Here is a 20896-nt window from a genome sequence, read left to right on the forward strand (position 1 = left end):
ATGAATTAATAGAACAGAACTTGAATTAAACTATGAATAATAATTAGATGTGGTAAAATAAATAAATAAATAATAACTGGGTTGCCTATCCACAAAATGTCTGTTTTGATTTTCTTTAACCTATGGCGAGCAAAACATTTATTTTGATGATGGCCCGACCAGTGTTTCATTAGTGGAAAAAAAGACAATAACACACACACAGTATCCAGTGGTTGACAAAAGATGTCACTGTCATTTTTATCCTTATTATTATTTATTGCTTCTCTGTATGATCCACTTGGAGAAATGCGTGGATGCGTACATAGAGGCATGGGCTGGGATTCACTCTCACAAAACTGTACAGTGTGTAGGATTGAGCATTAGCCTATCTGTTTTTGATGTCGCATGTCACAGCTGAGTTTCCAAGCATATTGGAGAAAACCATGGTAGGGTGTAGATATCATTAAAACAAATGTGTTTAGTGTGTCAGTTAAAAACATGGTCATCCAAAATGCTGGCCTCCACAGAGAAGAACATCTCCTGATATAAACAAAATTCATACATTCATATCATGTTATATGTTATATAAATTGATATGCAAGAATGGAATGATATATTAGACACTTATTAACTGTGTCCCACAATCCACTATTTAAAACTGTGGATCTAAATGGTTGTAAAATATTGACAAAATCCTCCTGAAGTTGAATCAACACACAGCCACACACACAGTATCTGAATCTGCAGTCCAGGCTGCACATTGAGCACAGTGAGCCTGCATGGCCACAGTCAGCTGTGTCACACTGGCTGTCTAGATCTCATGCAAAGAGGGCCCACCTGTTCAATCAAAGTGACAGGTACACACTCATAGACCCACACACACAGTTATACAGAAGACAACAGTAAGAAACAGGAATATTCTATATGATGCAGGCATTTGTACAAATCTGTACAAAATCACGATTGTTGTTAGTTGCCGCTGCACAGGAAGAGACTTGGTTTGTCGCAGGTTATCGCATGTTTCTTATGCATGAACTTGTGCTTTGTGATTTCCCTTCTTTGGTTGCTTGTCTTCCAGACACATCTACAGTCTGCTTCTTGCCTGAATTACCAGTGCTGTATCCTGTACAGGAGGTGGAAAGTAACAAAATACATTTACTCAAGTTACTGTATTGAATACTTTTTTGTGTATTTTGTATTTTTTAAGTACAATTTAAAAATCAGGATTTTGTATTTTACTTGAGTACGTATTGACTCAAGTATTGTCCTAAGTTACTTTATAAATCCTATCCGTTACTGAGTAAAAATAAAAATTCAGCACAATGAAGACCTACAGGGGGAAAATATACACCAGAACCAGACGAATGATGATGTGATTAGTACCAGCACTGGTGCGTGAACATAGAGGGCGCACGCAAAAAGTGATGTAATATCCTGTGTCGCGCCGGGTACGTGAGCTCCAGAATAGTTTTGGATTTCTGACCCCTTGTCATATTTCTACTACGCTCACACCCCAGGCAAAGTAACTGAGTAACTTTTACTTAAAGTACATTTCAAATGAACTACTTTTTACTTCTACTTGAGTACATTTTCAGATGACTACTTTTACTTGAGTAATATTTCATCAAAGTATTGGTACTTTTACTTGATCACAATATTTTAGTACTTTTTCCACCTCTGGTCCTGTACTTGATTTCCTGTACTTTACTCCTGTAATGTCATGTGCTTTCCCTAAACCTAGACTTATGGCACTTTTCCACTATACAGTTCCAGCACGGCTCGGCTCGGATTGGTTGGTTTTTCCACTACTGTACCTGCATGAAACTGCTGTGACTTTGTTTTACATTCGACACACAGAGATTGGTGACTCGTGACTTATTAGACTCAGGTAATTAAAACTCTTTGTTCACAGAATTGTTCAGTACTAGTAGCACATACTCTGACACATTCACAATACACCAAACTCCTCTGTTAATTGTTGAGATTTTTAGAAATGCATTTGCTAAATGTTAGAGATTTACACGTCTTCAGGATTTTTATGTCTTTTCAACTGATCAACTGTTCGGCATTGTTCGGTTTGATTCCTGTGTCGGCTCATGACTCTTCCAGTGACGACACTCTCTGACTTATCGCTTGTAACCTCGCCAGAGCAGGGTATTAAAAATTTACCAGGTACTATATGGTATCTGGTTGTGTAGTGGAAAAGCACTGTATAAAAGCAGGCAGCTACAAGCTCAAAGACACAAGGAAATGAGGGTAAACAACTATTTAAACTATAGTAAAATGTAACATTAATCCAGAGACCCTGCTTCCCGTCGTCACCTGCACTGAGCTGTACCGCCCAGTCTACATACTGTATCTCAAAATGTTTCGTCCCTTCTTTCACCGATCTGCAGTGTGACTGTTTATTGCTCTCTGTGGTGAAAAGTGCTCACTGCCCCCAAGAAGCGTGCTGGCTGATATGGCAGGGGCACAGACTCCCAACACTGAGCCAATATTACCCAAGCAGCGGGGCCCCCGTGAACCTGGCAGAAGGAGGTTAGCAAAGTTAAACCCCCTTACTACATGCCTCACTGCTCAGGGCCAACCACCAGCTCCTCCAACTGTCCAACTGGCCACAAAACAAGACGAGTGTCAGAGAATGTTGAAGGGTCACTGACACTGACACTGACACCTTCTGAGAGTCCCAAGAAAACAGTTATTGATGTGCAAACATCTTAACCCATCTTAACGCCAAACGTATCATATGTGATACATGAGTTTTTGAGCCCTCCACATGAGCAGTGTGACAATTTTTTTGTCTTTTGTGTACTGTGAGAAATGCAGAGTGCACCTTTGTCTGAACAACTGTTTTCAAGCCTGCCATCACTCAAAATAAAAAGGTTGTGAACCGCAAAATAACGTGTCATATTAATAATAATAATTACAATGTTATGTCTTCCAGACTTCCACCCTGCCAGTTGCTTTGCTGCATTGTTAGTGTATTTTTGTTCAAAAAAAAGAAGAACATTTGAGCATTGAGCATTGTGACCCACTGTATCAAATATGATACAAATTACAACTCCTATATGGAAATTGATATTTGAATGTTTTTTGTTTGTTTGTTCAGAAGGACCAATAAAGGCTCCAGTTTCAAATAATTTGAATTTTCTGTCAATTATTTAATGGTTTGGGCTTTACAGGGTTAAATGCATTAAATACAATAGAACATACACCACAATAATCGAAAATGGCTGACGATCTTGAAGAAATAGCCTAATTAGGCAAAAAACCTGATTCAAAATAAAGTTAACAAGTTATATGAAGACAACTTACTTTTTTTTTTTTTTTAGAAAGAATGATTGGGTTTTAATTAATTCTAATTTGGGTTTTACCAAATAAAGCTGTTTTTTTAAAGTTTGACAATCATCTTTTTTTTCACAGTAGAATCCACTAATAAAACTGAATATGTGTCACAACAGGAACATTAAAGCTACATGCAACAGGTACTGGGAAAGATTATAACTTGCACAACAGTGACAACATTCATTTTAGTAATTTTGATAATCCAAATGTTAGACCATTATGTCTCCTTAGATGTCCCATCTCTGATGCACAGAGCTGCAGTAAGACGGTGTAGGTCTGATTTTACTCGTCTGCTCTGCTTTCTCAGTCCACTCTCTTCCATATCTGTGACTCGCAAGACGTGGCTCGGCTGGCAGATGGAGTGCGGAGGTGAGATTTTAGAGAGTGTTTAAACCCGAGCCACAGGGAACCTCTTCAGGGTCGATGGAGTACAGATAATCCAACAGCTCGGGTGAGGGGATTACAAACATACAGGCAGACCTCTGCTGTTGAGTCCTGCTGTGGGGCGCCTTCCTCAGGTCACCCCCATGAAATTGAGAAGTGGCAGTTATTGTCGGTTTTCGCGAAGTGTGTCTCGAGTCGGAATTTTTCTTTGCTGGATTTTGATGCTGATTTATATTGATCTCAAGGTTGTAAATGTTACACTGGAATAACGATGGTGAAGTGAGCAGATTGTTTGATACGTTGTTGTTTTTGCACTTTTTTCTTTCTCATCTGTTTATGTCATGTTTATGTTATTGTGCTTACTATACTTATATGACAGACAAGGAAAGATGTTATATATTTTCTTTTAAATAAAATACAATGAAAATGATGTAGCTTAACTCAAATTTAACAATAACAAAATAAATATCTTTTGACATAGAGCTCCTCCTTGGGTTATATCATGATATCCAAAAGGGCCAGAAAGCTTTTTTTTTTTTTTTTTTTTTTGCTTAACCTGGCTCTGATAGTGTTGGCACCACCCAAGCAATGTCAGGATGTATTTCCTCTCAAGCAAGTGAAGGGGTCTGCCACTGTGCCACAATCTGCACCCGCTTCTCAGACAGGCTAAACCCTTTGACACCACAGTTTTTAATTAAAATTACATTAGGAGTAATCAGCCGAAAGAGTTGGGAATGGGAGTCAGAGGGATGAACAGGGGGATGGATGAGTGAAAGGAATTTATTTGTTAGATGGTAGTCTGACCTTAAATTGATGATCTCTGCTGCAAGGTCATGAAAGATGTTATTATTGACATGCTGCCTGGACAGCCTGTGGTACAGTCATCTTTTACTGTATTATATATGTTTAAGGGAAAAGGCAAATGAGGGGGGTAACAAAACAGTAGGACAATAGGAATAGTCTCACATATACAAATGTGAAAGTGGCCAATTTGCTAATTAAAAGTATGATAAATGTGAGATGAACATTTCGGATCATCTCATTTCTCCCCCCCCCCCCGTCCTGTTCTGACATGCTCTGCATGGATGTGAAAATTCATTTGTAGAATTAAGCTGTTAAATGGGATTTTTTTTTTTTCCTCCTTTTCTTTTTTTGGAGCCACATCTGGCTTTCTCCCTGCATCTGTAAAGAAGGGAAAGAGCAAATGTTAATATAACTCCCTTCAGAAACAGGAGAGGGCTGAAGAGAGAAAGGTACAAAGACTCTATTCGTTCTCACTTGAGGGCCCTCACCAAGATAATTATAAGCTTTATGAAAGTACACAGCAAAAAGTGGAAGAGGCCCACCAAAAGAATGGATAGACAGGAGAAGAAAATTACTTTTCCCCTCTGCCTTCATTTTATGCCCCCTTTAAAAAGAGATGCGGCGGCAATGGATGGAGGAGACCTTCTTCAACAGGCATCCTGGGGCTTTCGCTGCGAGGCAAAGTCGCAGCTCTTCTTGTGTTCTTTTTTTTTTTTTTTTTCATTCATTAAGGCATCAAACCTTTGACCGTCCATCTTGGCGAAAAGATGAGGAGGATAGAGACGAGGATGATGAGGGGAGAAGAGACAAAAATCATACCATTTGAATAGGAGTTTGGTATAGAATCCGCTAGCAGCAAACAACACCAGAAGAGAACATCTTGTCTTTTGATCAAGTTTTTTTTTCTCTCTCTCTGTCTCCGTCTTTCTCTTTTCTCTAGAATACGATCCTCACCATGGGTTTCAGTACACACAGAGTCTACGCTGCGCTGAGTGTCTGAATGTGGCTAATTATCTAAAAAGAAAAGTTTGTACCCGTAGAAAACCTATTTTTTGTTGTTTGGCTTGTTAATGCCAACAAAAAGCAGCCACAGTGGATGGTCAGAGGACACCACATGCTGCGGGGAGCCTTTTCAGACATGTCACTAATAAGAATGCAGTGGTGAGAGCTCCTCTGAATGCTCACATGGGAGAGAGAGAGAGAGAGAGATGGGGGGGGGGGACATCTTTTACCTCTCCTTCTATAATTACTCCAAATGAAGAATAGGCTAAAGAAATGGCTGGGGAGACTTTCCATTATGACAGCAAAAAACTATCAACTGGAGAAGGCAAAGCACAAGATCGATAGGTTTTTTTCCAGGATAAAAAAGAGGTTTTTTATAATATGTGACAAGTAATGATGTATGTGCATTAACGCGTGTGTGTGTGTGTGTATGTGTGCACGCGTTTGTGTTTGGGCGTCTCAATGAAAATCCCATTTGTGACTCCTAGATGCACAAAAGCACGCTGTTGAGACTTCACAAAGTGCAGTACGTGTGCATTCACTCCGTCTGGTTCAACAGTCAGTATGTTTCAGCAAAGTGTTGACGAAGATAGATCTGTCTTAACCTGTGACCCCTGACAAAGGGGACAACAAAAACCTTTCCAGATACATTTGTTGTATCCTCTTCCCTCACAGCGTCAGAGATGTGTTGCTTGTCTGTAAAGGTGACAGCGATCACTCTCTCTTTCCCTGTGTGTGTGTGTGTGTGTGTTGCTGCTGCTGACCCGGGAGGACGTGTCATCTCGCGCTGTAAATGACCTGTAAATGTTTTCACACTTTCATGTGGAGAGTCTTGTGAAGGTGAAGCTTTTGGGAGAGGTCAAACTGGAACCACACCTCTCACACCTCGCAGTTATTACAAAAAGTATGCACACAGTGGAAAAAGAATAACAGAACTGAGCTGAAATATATAAATGTACCTTGGAGCAAACGTCTGGGTCCAGTATGATATTTATTAAGCGCTACTGTTTATGTCTGTACTGTTTTTTATTACCTAAAGGGGATACTTGAGTAAAAGTACAAGTATCTTACCAGAAAATGACTAGAAGTTGGAGTCACTTTTTATAATGAAGTAAAAGTCTTAAAGGGGACATATTATACCCTATTTCTCCAAGTTAAACTAGTTCCCTGGTGTCCTAATGAACATGTCTGTGACATGCTTTGGACAAAATACCATAAGAATGAAGCACCACAGCAGTTCAATCACCCTGCCAAAACAGCCCTGTTAAGAACGCTCTGTTTAGTAGTATCTCTTTAAGTCCACCTTTAATAATTTAATAACGAAATTTAAGGGACAGGAAATGACATCAGCCACAGAGGCTACTGGGAGCTAACAGCAGTTAGCATTTGGAAAAGTGATCATTTGCAGGCTCTAGCAGGCACATTGTCGTCATATATAACATGTATCCACTGGACAAATAAATCCTCTGAGGCTGGAAGTTTGTGTAGGACTCTGTGCTGGACTGTGGAGCCAAGAATAGAACTTTTCACAGACTTCGCTGACTTCCAGTTTTCAGATACCATTGCCCTCGCCAGCACTCTTGCGTGTTTTACGGACAAAGCGGAGCTCGGCGAGACAACAATTCCAGGAATTTAACGCATTGTGACGTCCCAGTGAATACAGAAGTCAACATCGCGTGTTTTATCTCCTGTACTTAGACTGAGGAGGACCACAAAAACATGAGTGAGTCATCTTATTTTCACACTTTGTCGACTGATAGGACCTCCAGAGTCCAAAATATAAGGATTTTAAATGATTAAAAAGTTGATTTTGCGTATTGAGCCATGGTAGATCAGTGGTAGGGCAAGTTGTCTTTTAACTGGATGGTTGTGGGTTAAATTCTTGGCCCTGCTAGTCTATATGTGTCCTTGAGCAAGACACTTAACCCCACGTTGAAGCGTGTGAATGGGTGAATGGCAATAATTTAGTTGTAAAGCAGTTAATCAAGACTAGAAAATATATAAAGATATACTGTAAATACAGACCATTATCAACTCTTCTTCTCATTTTATTTGGTCATAACGAGTAACAAAGATAGTTAGAGGACACGTGGTGGAGCGAAAGTGCTAGAAACATAAATAACAAAGTAAAGTAGAGATACATGAATTTTGTACAGTAGCCAAGTATTTGTACCTCATTACATTACACCAGTGCTTTTGTTACTATTCTGTGAAACTAAATGGACCGACCACCTGTGACTTATTGCGTAATAAATCCCAGAGATAACTCTGCCCAATTGAAACCCAAATTTCAACAGTTAAAAAGACACATATTGTGAATTTGGATGAAAACTGACTTTTAATATTTTAACATGTTAAACATTATGCACATAAGACCCTAAATTACATAGTTAGAAGACTTATGTGGATTTGGGTTTCCAAAGGCTTTAAAGCCAAACTTTCTCAGCTTTCACGCAAAATATGAACAGGCTACTTTGTCAGTAATCCTCTCTGAGAAAGACACTAGCGCTGGAGCTTGTGTCCTGATCCTTTAAACACATTGTGTTTATAGGATCAGGGGAGTGGGTGTGGACGTCTGTATTAAATCACAGAAAAAATGGTGAAAAATACACTTTATAAAGGATGATGCAAATGTCTAAAAGCAGCATGTTTATTCAAGATACACCAGACTCATTGATTCAACAATGCATGTGCGTGTGTGTGTGTGGGTGTGTGTGTGTGTGTGAGATGAGATAGACGTGTACAAGAGTGGGGGTACGGAAGAACACAGGCCTCACACAGGGGGTAGGTGCTAAAATATACAGTGAGAAAAACTCAGCGAGAATCTGACAGCTGAGCAACAGAGAGCAGTGGGAAGGAAGGGTATGGTAGAGTTGTGTTTTGTAGACAATAATAATCTATTTTCACTATCGGTGCTTGTATGTTTTTCCCACGAGAAAACAGATTTGTGTTCCACTGTGAAAGCCGCAGGATGGAATGTTCCAAATTTCTCAGTGTTTTTGGTTCAAACCCGAGTATATACATCCACAGTAATCCATTACAGCAACTGTGTCGTTAATAGTACGTAAAATGTTGTTTAGACTGCTTAGAAACATTCTCTTCAAATTGTCTCACGTAAATAAATAATAATAATAATAAATAATAAATCACTCACGTGAGCACAGGGAGCAACTCGGGAAGCAGACTCTCAATTATCAACCTCTCATCACAGTCCTCAACACGTCATGTGTCCCTGCTAATGACCGGATTAAATCTGTGGTTTGAGATGCACTTAACCCATAAAAAAGCAGCTCCCATTCACATACATACAAAGGCCATTTAAAGCAAGGTTTGAACTTCAATTAAACCTGACAAAGAGGGGGTTTGTGTGTGAATGAGGTAAAGCAGGCAAGGGTTTGGGTCAGAAATTAAAATAATAGAATGATCTGATACTGTAATGTCAATGCGAAGAATAGAATAGAAGCAGAGCAAGCACATAGTGGGCGAAGGAGAATGGTTTCGGTTTTGATTACAGAAGTTTCGATTGACTCAGTGTTAAATTGACTCTACACGTCATTGCCATTAACATGTTACTTATTTGGTATTACTGTTGCGCTGACTGGAATTTGATGAATTTGTGGTTTAATAAAAACATTGTTTTTCTCAAGAAACGTGGCAACATCCTAGATTTGGATTTGACAAAAAGAAAAGAATGAATCTCCCCATATATATTCATGTCTGTTTAGCTACTTACTTTTGATTATTAATGCCATGGTAAAGAAGAGAGTCTGTCACAGAGAGTCACCTTCCAAGCGGTTACCAATTCAGGAAGGCAATCCTACTTTCAAACATAAACAAAGCCGATTAATTAACTCCACGGCTTATACCTCTGAACCATAAAGAGCTTACAAATTACCTTGGGGGAAGTGATTACAACCATGGAAAACAATAAATCAATCAATGAATCTAATGAAGCCTGCATGTCGTCGCAGACATTTCATTCTTGTTTGTAGTCATCTATGGAATTACAATGGGAAAGAAGGGGATCATAGTTAAATTGTTAATCACAATGTGATACCGCAGTCAGCAGATTCCCCTTATGAGAAAAAACATGCTCGCGCTCCTTTCTGCTTGAAGACGGGACATAATGCAGAAAATATTCCTTCCACCCCACTGGACAAAGAGATATTTTTTGAACCATGACAAAAAAATGAAATTGTTCTTTGAGAAAACTGGGACATTGCAACGATTGATATGTATAGATGCACATGTATATTATTTTTTATGTATATATATTACATAGATGGGATAATTATTGAAGGCAATAGCGATGCAATATTTTATTTTCCTTCTATTACATTAAATAATGTGACGCTAACTTCGGCCTTGTTGGGATTTAGAAGTCAACGACTGAAGAAAAAATAACAGCCATTAAATAGAGCTTCTTTAGGAAAAAAATATGTTTTCTGAATCAAAGTCAGTGCTCCCATCCTCTACAACACCATGTATGTAATTAAATCACTTTACACTGTTAAAATCTTGATTATGTGTGTGTCTAACACTTCTTATTTGACCTTGAAGGTACCACTATATTTAAAAATCAGCTTGGTTGTAATCGAGGCAGTAGCTTATGACTGTGACCTGAGATGGAATTGCGACAGTTTTGGGGGGGTGGGGTGGGGCTGCTGACACCCGCAGATTGGGCAGGAATTCTTCGCAGTACAGATTGGGTGATAATGAGGAAGTGCTTTAAACAGGACTTAATTGGCTTTGGCCTTAGACTTCTGCAACTTCCTGTCGGATAAGTGATTATGGGAGTCATGGGTTTTGGCTGAGGAACGATTCTGGGAAGATGAATCTCTTGTGATGAGAGCAGACTTCATCAGTGATCATCACTATGTGCCCTCTACTAGCAAATGCTACAGCAAGAAATGAGAGAAATTAGACGGCTTTAACTTTTGGTTTTTAAGACTCAGTCACTTCAGAACCACTTGACTGGATCAAGCTTTCATCTGCTTTTGCTGAACGACAGCATTTAGAGCTATTGTGATATCTCAGAAAACCCAACATGGTTCTTGATTTACATATATTTCAGGATCTAAAACTGTAGCCAAAGCTTGACTCCATTGCCAAACACCAACAAATGGCTAACTTTATTTATAAGATTACCATTATGCGAATTCTTCACAAAAGACATGTTTAATCTTAATGGGACTGACTAGTTAGTAGCGGTTAAATAAATAGAATTGCCTCCACCTCCGGTATTTGTACAGAGATATTCAGAGAGATAGTCTTTCCAGTATAAAGTCGTGCAATCAGGATCTCATTAGCAAATGCAAATGAGAAAACACCAAATCTTAGCAGAGAGGCAGAAGTGTATCTCCGTGGGATAGCTGGAACATGACGGCTCACCAACCGCCCCCACGCTGAGCACCAAATGTGATGGTCCATTCCTGCTGCTACTCTTAACAGGATGTAGGACCGAACCATATATGTAAACGCAGGGGAGGGGAGATTGAGGAAGGGGTCACTCGAGAACTTCACCTTCTGCTAAAGCCATACAGTAAAAACTCTGTCAGGTCAATAGTAATTTAGCAGCATTCACATGGAATTTAGGTGTTTACTGTGTGTGTGTGTGTATACATGCTTTGTGTATCTTTGTGAGGACATTTTTTACCTTGTGGGGATATTTTGGCTGGTCCACACAACTTTAAAGGGTTTAAGGGTAAGATGTAGGTTTAGGTTAGGGTTAGGGGTTAGGGAATGTATTATGTCAATGAGTGTGTGTGTATGTGAGTGTGCAATTTGGATCCTGGTGACAAATCATGTGCTGCTCTTTATGCAGTGGCAACTAAAATTACAATTTCTGAATGTTTGGATTACTAATGTTCACATATCGATAATAAATGTGGAACTGTGGAAATTACATCACATCATTTTGATGACATAGCTCTGTTTTTTTTTTGTGATCTTTAAAAGCACCTGATCAGCTACAGAGGCCAAGAGCTGAGATCACATTTGGTTAAAGTGATAATTAAATGGGTTTGTATGTGTGAACGTTGTTAGGGGGGGGTATTTCCCAGGAAATGAGAAAGGCAAACCCCCCAGAGCCAATCAGAACTCACCCCTGAGAGCGTGTCTGTCGTGACATCACAAGCTGTGGCGAGCAGAGTTCCTGGCATGGCTTCTGACCAACAGACCTTCTGCTGTCAGCGGGGGAAGCAGTGGCCTAGGGCACAGCGGCGATGGCCAGGTCACCAGCTTTTTTTCCTGCCTGGTATGAGCACTGCAGGAGAGGTGACCAGCAGGATGGCAAGATGTCAGACGCAGCCCTTTAGATGTGTCAAAAAGCAGGCACAGCTAGGGAAGCTGCTTATCGAGAGTGAGCAGTGCGGCCAGTCGCACTGGCTGCCCAGTGAACTCATGTAAGAGCCAAACAGCATTGGTGATTTTTAAAATCCTTTTTATAGTATTAACAACTACCGACAAGCACCTGTGTGTTTGATGTGAGTCATGGTTTCCCCCTGAAGCCAACCAAATTATAAGAATATATTGAATTATCACTAGGGGGCGACTCTAAAAACAAAACAGACTGTTTGAGTGGAAGTCTATGGGAAAATGTGTCTAATTCTCATTTGAATAATAACGTCAGTAAACATTTTAGTGTACTATAGCTCCTTTTCCACTAGCGCGGCGCGGTTATTTTGCGTTTCCGTTAATGATAGTACCTGGTACTTTTTTGTGGTGAGGTTCCAAGCGAGCTGAGCTGGTACTATGCGTGACGTCAGCAGACTGCCAGCCACTGATTGGTCAGAGCGCCGTCACAAAGCGAACAATGCCGAGTTAAGTTAAGTTAAAAGCACTTAACAATCGTAATAACGTGGGTTCAGCTCCAACAATTACCAAGGAAATGTCTAAAATCGCTTTACAAGTCACTCATTTGTGTGTCGCGTGTAAAACGAAGTCACCGCAGTTTCATGCAGCCGTGCAGTGATGACTCCGCCCACATTGAGGAGGTACTATATTGTAACGGAAAACCAACCAAACCGTGTAGAGGTGAGCCGAGCAGGGACAATTTAGCCGCAGAAACATTTCTGGCGGCCCGCAATTAATTATAGTTGATAGTTTTAATCCAGGAGCTACTAAGCTTGTTAAATGTTTATTGGACATTACTAGATACAGACCAACGAGTGTAAACAAAAAATCTGGGTATATACCTGGTTTCTATATGGTGAATTTTAGTGTATTATTGGGTAATAAGCTGGTAGCTACAGCCCCCAATTACTAGCTATTTACCCAGTAAATATAATAGTAACAGAAATGTGTTACTTGGTATTAACCTGTAATTAGAAGGTGAGAACAATGGCCAAAATACTGGGTAATTACCCAGTAAATTATAAAGTGTTATTATATTAACGCTTAAATTACATTATATTAATGCTTATATTATTTAACGCTAAACTGTAGAACTGCAATCTGGTCATTAAAATTATTACAAATGGGATTTCTTTCTGGTTTTTTTTGGGGGGGGTTTTTTGTTTTCCTTTGGCGGCCCTCAGTCCGCTGGGTAATTACCCAGTAAATTATAAAGTGTTATTATATTAACGCTTAAATTACATTATATTAACGCTTATATTATTTAACGCTAAACTGTAGAACTGCAATCTGGTCATTAAAATTATTACAAATGGGATTTCTTTCTGGTTTTTTTGGGGGGGGGTTTTTGTTTTCCTTTGGCGGCCCTCAGTCCAATGTTGGGTTCCTAAATTGGCCCTCAGGTATCAAAACTTTGAGAAACCCTGCACTAAATGTTTCATAACCAGTGTAAAACGTATTATTAATTATTATCCTCAGTGTATACACTACCGTTCAAAAGTTTGGGGTCACCTATACAATTTCTTTGGTGTTTTCCATTAAAAGTCCCACTTTTATTCACCAAAAGAGTTGCAAAATAAATAGAAAATATAGTCAAGACATTGACAAGATTAGAAATAATGATTTTCTTCAAAATAATAATTATGCCCTTCAAACTTTGCTTTCGTCAAAGAACAAGCAAAACTGTCATCAAGGGTTTTCAAAGGTTTTCTAATCATCCAGTAGTCTCCAAACACAATGAACTAGAAATGGGCCTCTATACACCTATGTACATAGGTGATGTTAATGTGATGTTTTTCCTTCAAAAATAAGGACATTTCTCAGTGACCCCAAACTTTTGAACGGTAGTGTATGTGCACTGGAGGTTTCAGGTTCCCACATCTGCATCAGCCGCATTTTGAGCTGTGACTGGCTTCACGCTTGCGATGTTGCATAATCATAATTATACATACAAACGTGTCAAACTGAGATTTAACAGGGTTCAAAAATTCCCCCCTTCAGCACCTTAGTATGAAAAAAACCCTCAGGGTGTGCACGTGTCATTCTGTTCAGTAATGGTAAATCTTCTCGTCGGAAAAACAGTACTTGTAAATACAGTGAATCTTCCTAGTGCATCATGGTGTCAGTGACTGGGGCAAACTGAGACTTAAATAGAAACTGCAATAGAAACTATTCAGGACTCCACACATTCTCACTTCTGACTCAGAAAGAAAGAAAAGGAAAACTAAATAAAGAGTTCTGCTTTATACATCAATATAGAGTATGTGAATTCTTACCCCATGCTAATGACTTCCTGTAAAAAAAAAAGAAGAAATCAAACAACTCAATTAGTTTATCAGCACAATCAGCAGAAGTGTATTAGCTTTAGACTGTTTGCAGTTCAAATAGTTTACCCAAATAGTTGATTTGTCTTGTTTGATGTGCAGTGTGTTTACTTCAGAGGCGGCGACCCGCTTCACTAATCCTCTCACTGTGTCTTTATCATGCAAACTCTTCTCCGGGGCGAGAAGCAGCAGCTGCAGCTGAGCATCGTCTGGTCCTGAGAGGGGCATTCAAAGCTGTTAAAAGGTGTGCCGTTAACACGGTGATACAGCATCATTTAAAGTCTGATGTGCTGGGCTGCTTTGAACTGAAGAAGTGGAAGGCATCAAGGAGGAAACGGCCTCATCGAAAAAAAGAGCCTACATTATCTGTTTGTGACTGGCCTGTGTATTAGAGCAACTGTTGTGAGTTTTATATCTGGAATTGTCTTAACTACTCGGTACTATAGCTATGCTGCTATCTTCACCAAGACTCCCTGGAATAATAGGTCTTGTACCTCAATGAGATCCTCCTGGCTAAATGAGTTTGTGCAGTGATGGTGTTCACCTCTGCCCATATTGGAACATAAAATGTCACTGGAACTAAACATGAGAAAGCACATTTGCACCAGAAGTGTACAGTCAGTCTTAATGTGACAAAACTCATATGACAATTTCATGTCTTGCCTTCAGCTCCATGACACTGAACAGGGGGACAATATTGATTATATATCTGTTCTGCAACTACAGCACAATCTACATTGAGCAGCTTTGTAGTTACTCTATAAATGCAAATCTGCTTTTCTTTCTCTCATGTAAGCTACATTTGCTCTCCACGTCCTCATTTTCTCCAATTCACTACATGTTACTGTGTAAAACCTCACAACGGCTGAAACATGAAATCACCAATTCTTGTGTTGTTGGAGCAAAATCTGGATGATTTTTTTTTTTTTTTACCATAAACTTGAGGCGGTTCCTGTTCTTTTATGGACGTTGTTTTCTATGTCAGCTTATTATTGTTGAGATCCACCTCTCATGAACTAACTTACCTGTGTTGCAATCGCTCTCAAGGACTCAAAAGGTGCAGCGTTCATAAACACAGACGCAGACTTCACCAGTGATCATCACTGTGTGTCCTCGTCTAGCAAATACTGCAGCAAGAAACGAGAGAAAGGGAAGGTTTTACTTTTGGTTTGGTCAAAGTTTTTAAGACTCACTCACATGACTGCAGCATTAGAGCTTTTCACTTTTTTTACGATACCTCAGAAAACCATAGTGGTTCTTCATTTACATACATTTCAGAATCTGAAACTGTAGCCAAAGCTTGACTCCACTGCCAAACACTTTATTTATTATAAGAATACCATTATTCACACATAACTTCTCCACAAAAAACATCCTTAATCTAAATCTTTTATTTTTGTATGTATGTAAGCTATGGCTGAAGCATTAAATTGCCAATTCTCATATTGTTGGAGCAACTTTTGGAGGATTTTTTTTAACCATATAAACATGAGGTAGTCCCTGTTCTTTAATGGCAGTTGTTTTTATGTCATCTTATTATTGTTATTGAGATTAGTTTCATCTCTCGTGAACTAACTTCTCTGTGTTGAAATTGCTTTCAAAAAGGATTTTAAAAAACAATTGAGGAGCAGACCAAATAAACTCATTGTTGACTCCCAGACGCATTAAATGTGCATGGTGGTGGTGGTGATGTCTTTCTGGGGATGATTGGGAAAGAAACAATTCCCGGATGAGTGGGGAAGCTGTCTCGCTCTCATACATCTTGGCTGTGATGCTGAGGATCTCGTGCCCCTCCCCAGGAGATGAGAGGGAGATTTGATAATGGGCTGCGATCGGCGCTTCATGGCCACAAGCAGAGAGCAAGCGGTGAAAGTGGGAGTGCGCTCTGTCTCTCTGTCTCTCTCTCTCTGTGTCATCAGTTCGCCTCCACATGGCTCAGGTTTTAACTTTAACTCCATCCACGACTGCAAAACACACCATGATGCCGTGTCCTGCCGTGGGCTCAGCATCACAGGGTTGACATTGACTGAAGTTTTTTTTCAATTTGCTTAGAATATTCAAAATACTACGAAACAAAGGAAAAACAGGAATAACCGCCTGGTAAGTTTTATATTGTGTTTGTTTATTTTTGCATGCTTTCATCGAATGACTTGTTTATATAGTATGATGAGTTGCGTTAAAGACAAATTATAATATTTTTTTTCCAGATATATACATATATATTGATCGTTGGCGTTATTTGAAAATTATTCGATCCTTCATTCTTGGTTTTTATTTATTTATTTATTTATTTTTCTGGTGGTTTAAATATGTCGCTCGTCTTGTCCCTCACTGAACTGTCTGATCCATGAAACATCACAGGTTTCCTCAAACGGAAAAATAATTGCCTGTTTCCTCCCCTTTCCCCGTTGGGACACGGACTCGTATCTAGAATATAGAATTAACTCTGCATAATAATAATAATAACACCGCAGGATTAACAGCATCACATCCGTGGTATATAAATATCAAGTTAAGTCACATATTGCCAGAAAAAAAACAGGCCTATATATGTATGTTCACAGTTTTTATTATTATAATTATTTTAAGTGTATTTGTAAGCATTTTGTAAATTACAAATAGCACTAGGAAGATGCCACTGAATATTAAAATATAAATACAGATTATTTTTTTTTAATGTTACACTGGAGTTTTAACCCTGAAAATATGTGCTTTAGTCAAAGTTATAAGAAACCTTCCATCCAGAAATCATCCAAATCAAACACAGCTCGTCACTTCACCCCCATTTAAATCGACTATACACGTTCATTTTGTTGCAACTATTTACTTGGATCATATTATGGGCTTTATTTAATTTTTTTTTTTTAGAAATGTACTCTATAAAAAATTAACAAATTGATAAAATGAAAGGTAGATGAACCTTGTGTTCAAAAACGACGTGCATTCTTTGTTGTTGTAGAACAATCACTCCTTTTTTTTCCTTTTAAAAATAAACGTAAAGTTTGGTGTCACACATTTATCAAATAACTCAGTGTATTCACGCGTAAAAAAAACCAGACCGATCAGGTGTTAATGACTCTGACAATTACTTTTTTTTTGCAGCCTATAGGTTGTCCTTAACCCATCATCTTTTTCTGTCTCTTGGATTCAGGCTTGGATACGCGCAGAGGAAAAGACACCTGAACTAAATCACCTTCAGTGGAAAAAAAACAAAAAACATCACCAGATAGACTGATTCATCGAAGTTTAACCTCTGATCTAAACCGCTGGGGAAAAGTAAAACAGCCATGCTCGGCGGTGAAGGAGACAACAACACATTCTCCTCTACCAAGGAGGTAGCGGAGGAGACGCGCAAGTCTCCAGCAGCTGTGGATGTGGATGACCTGACCTCCCGCAGCAGGTACTCAGAGCACGGGCTGCAGGCTGCTGACCGCTACTACATCCCTCCAACAGTTTCCAAGCAGAGTTCGGACACAGCGAGCCCCTGCTCTTTTATCCCTTACACCTCCAGTGGCGCGGTTTACGCGCCGTCCAGCGCAGGCAGGTATCCATCATCTCTCCACCTGGGCTCCGTGTTGCCTCCCGCGGGGTTTTCTCCACCCACAGCCGGGCGCAGTCACTTCAGCTCGGCGTACCAGCTCGGCCAGAGCCCCGGCTGCATCTACCCTCCGTACACCGGCTCCGGTTCTGCTCTCGGCAACATGACTCTGCCCAGCGGCGGCCCCGGGCTGAGGGCCCAGGTCTACCTCTGCAACCGACCGCTGTGGCTCAAGTTCCACCGACACCAGACCGAGATGATCATCACCAAACAGGGCAGGTGAGCAGAGGTGGACACGCAGCTTTACTTTGATTATAATTAATCAAATAAGTGACTTAATTTCATTTTCTTTCTTTTTTTTTATTCCTCTGATGTTTTGCAGACGGATGTTCCCGTTTCTCAGTTTTAACATAGCTGGTCTGAGTCTGACTGCGCACTACAACGTGTTTGTTGAGGTGGTGCTGGCGGATCCGAACCACTGGAGATTTCAGGGTGGCAAGTGGGTGACATGTGGGAAAGCGGACAACAGCAGCCAAGGTAGGATACAAGAGAAACTATGTCATTTTCAAGAAAATCAAAATAAAACAATTATTTCGTTCCATTTTAATTTCCATTTCAGCCATTTGCTTCCCGTTAGAAATTAAGATCTATTTGGGAGATTTATTATTTGTGAAATGTCCAAGACTAATTTATATATCTTATTCTCTCAAGGTGTTTTTATTTCTCATAGAAATAAAAGCCCACTTTGAAACATTACTTTGAAACATTACTAATTATACATTTATTTTTTAATTGCAGGGAACAAAGTGTACATCCACCCAGAGTCTCCAAACACAGGGGCTCACTGGATGAGACAAGAAATTTCCTTCAGTAAACTGAAACTCACCAACAACAAAGGCACCAGTCACAATACTTCACAGGTTGGTAAAAAATAATATATATATTTTAGTTTAGTCAAATGGTTTTAGTATCAATATGATCACATATCTATCTTTTTTCTTTTTCCTTTTCACCTGGATTTCATATTTGGACATTAAGTTGTTTTAGCAGAAGTTGTGCAGTCAAACAACTTAATTAATGCTGTCAATTGTGCTATTATTTATTTTATTTTGTATGTATTAACATATGTATATCTATGGTGTGTGCAGATGATTGTCTTGCAGTCGCTGCACAAGTACCAGCCCAGACTGCACATCGTGGAGGTGACGGAGGACGGAGTGGAGGACGTCAACAGTGACATTAAGACTCAGAGCTTCACTTTCCCAGAGAATCAGTTCATTGCAGTCACTGCCTACCAGAACACTGATGTGAGCACGACTTTGTATTCTTTGTTCTGTTGTTCAACGTTATTGTTGAAACTAGGCACGAGGAAAAATGAATGTTAAAAATCTGCTATTGCCTTTGTGACTTGACATGACCTGTTCTCCCTGCATCGCTATGAATACGCCGCTCAATTCCTCTGTTTTTGCTCCTTTAGATCACACAGCTGAAAATCGATCACAACCCTTTTGCCAAAGGATTCAGAGATAACTATGACTCGTGAGTATCTTTTGTACTTTTGTACTTTCCCCCTATATAAATGTGGTGTCTCATTTTGAAAGACACCTTTCTTGAACTTGTGTATTTTTTATTTTTTTAAGAATGTACACAGCTTCAGAGAATGACCGTCTCACACCATCTCCAACTGACTCGTCACGTGCCCACCAGATCGTCCCCGGTGCGCGCTACACCATGCAGCCCCTCTTCCAGGAACAATTTGTCAACAACCTGCCACAGAATCGGTACTACAACAGCGAGAGAGCAGTACCACAGACCAACAGCCTCCTCTCACCTCAGTCTGAAGACGGCGCTTCACAAAGGTGGTTTGTCACCTCCATGCAGCAAGGGGGAAACAGCACAAGCACCAACAATAAGCTCGATCTGACACCTTACGAGGCCGAATACTCAAGCTCTCTGCTTCCTTATGGTATCAAATCCCTGTCCATGCATACGTCTCACGCTCTCAGCTACTACCCAGACTCTCCTTTCAACACCATGTCTGCAGGGTGGGGGTCAAGAGCACCGTACCAGAGAAAGGTCACTGCCAGTCTGCCCTGGTCTCCCAGGCCCAGTCCCACTGCTGGTTTCCCAGAAGACTCAGACAAAGTTAAACCACAGATTGAGGAGGAGTTGAACGGCAGTGGAGGCCTGATCTCCTCCTGGACAGAGACACAGTCGGCGGCTCTTTCATTTGAAAAGGCCGATTCTTATGCCCTGGCCTGCAAACGAAGGCGTCTGTCTCTTAACGGCTCAAGCACAGCAGACTCTCCTGCTGATATAAAGTGCGAGGACTTGGTCTCAGTTGCCACCAACAGTAGCGCCTACAGCAAAGAAACCCCCTCATCCAAAGCCATGGCAGCTTATTATTCCTTTTACACAACCACTTAAATGTTTGCTCACATGTTGTCCTGCTGATGGTTCATCATCTGCCTTCATTAATAAGACATATATTGTTGCTCCCATCATTTGTTTTGGTGGTGTTTTTTCTTGTCTGTGGTGACACAGGAAGTATCAAGGAGAACATCAATTACTGCCAACGTAAGATGTTGGCTTATTGTTGTATTTATAATTTTAAAGGTGCCAAAGCAGTTGTTTAATTAGGCCCAATTTGTTTTTTTAATAATGCTGTTATTGGGTTTTATTGTTGCATACATTACTGTGTTTGGCTTTAGGTTAAAATCTTGTGTTTATTTATTGAAGGCCTGTTGAAAATGAAATGTGTGCACTGCACTCTCAGATGTGAGAATATTATGCTCAGTGTTGTTTGATAATAAAAGGCACATGTTCTGTGGAGCATAAGAGTGTTTTTTTGTTTACATTAACATACTTTTTTCAATGTACATATTATTGGAGTACATCAAGCTTTTCTCTAGTATATGATTGCACCACTTGCATATTACCAGCATCTACTCACAATGTTACTGCTGATCACATCTTATCAGTTCAGTGCACATAAGAGCCAAAACCTCAACGTTAGCTCAAGGCACTTTACATGATAAGGTCAAGACCTTACAATTATTATAGAGAAACAAAAAAAACTCCTTGAACAGGAAGACAACTCTGACAGATCCAGACTCCAGAGTGTACAGACATCTGCCTCGACTGGTTGGGGTAGGAGACAGGAAGG

The 20896-nt window shown here is 39.9% G+C and overlaps 1 protein-coding gene across 1 annotated transcript; it reads left to right on the forward strand.

The window, feature by feature from the left end:
- Nucleotides 1-17479: 17479 nt before the first annotated feature.
- On the forward strand, nucleotides 17480-20157 carry eomesb (eomesodermin homolog b; the record flags this gene model as incomplete). The annotated part of the gene is made up of 6 exons (XM_083898291.1): nucleotides 17480-18009; nucleotides 18113-18267; nucleotides 18529-18650; nucleotides 18879-19037; nucleotides 19208-19269; nucleotides 19371-20157. The coding sequence occupies 6 exons, from the start codon at nucleotides 17480-17482 to the stop codon at nucleotides 20155-20157; spliced, it is 1815 nt and encodes a 604-aa protein (XP_083754417.1).
- Between the last annotated feature and the right edge of the window lie 739 nt (nucleotides 20158-20896).

Source organism: Microchirus variegatus (assembly GCF_963457635.1).
Source record: "Microchirus variegatus genome assembly, chromosome: 1".
Lineage (NCBI taxonomy): Eukaryota > Metazoa > Chordata > Actinopteri > Pleuronectiformes > Soleidae > Microchirus > Microchirus variegatus.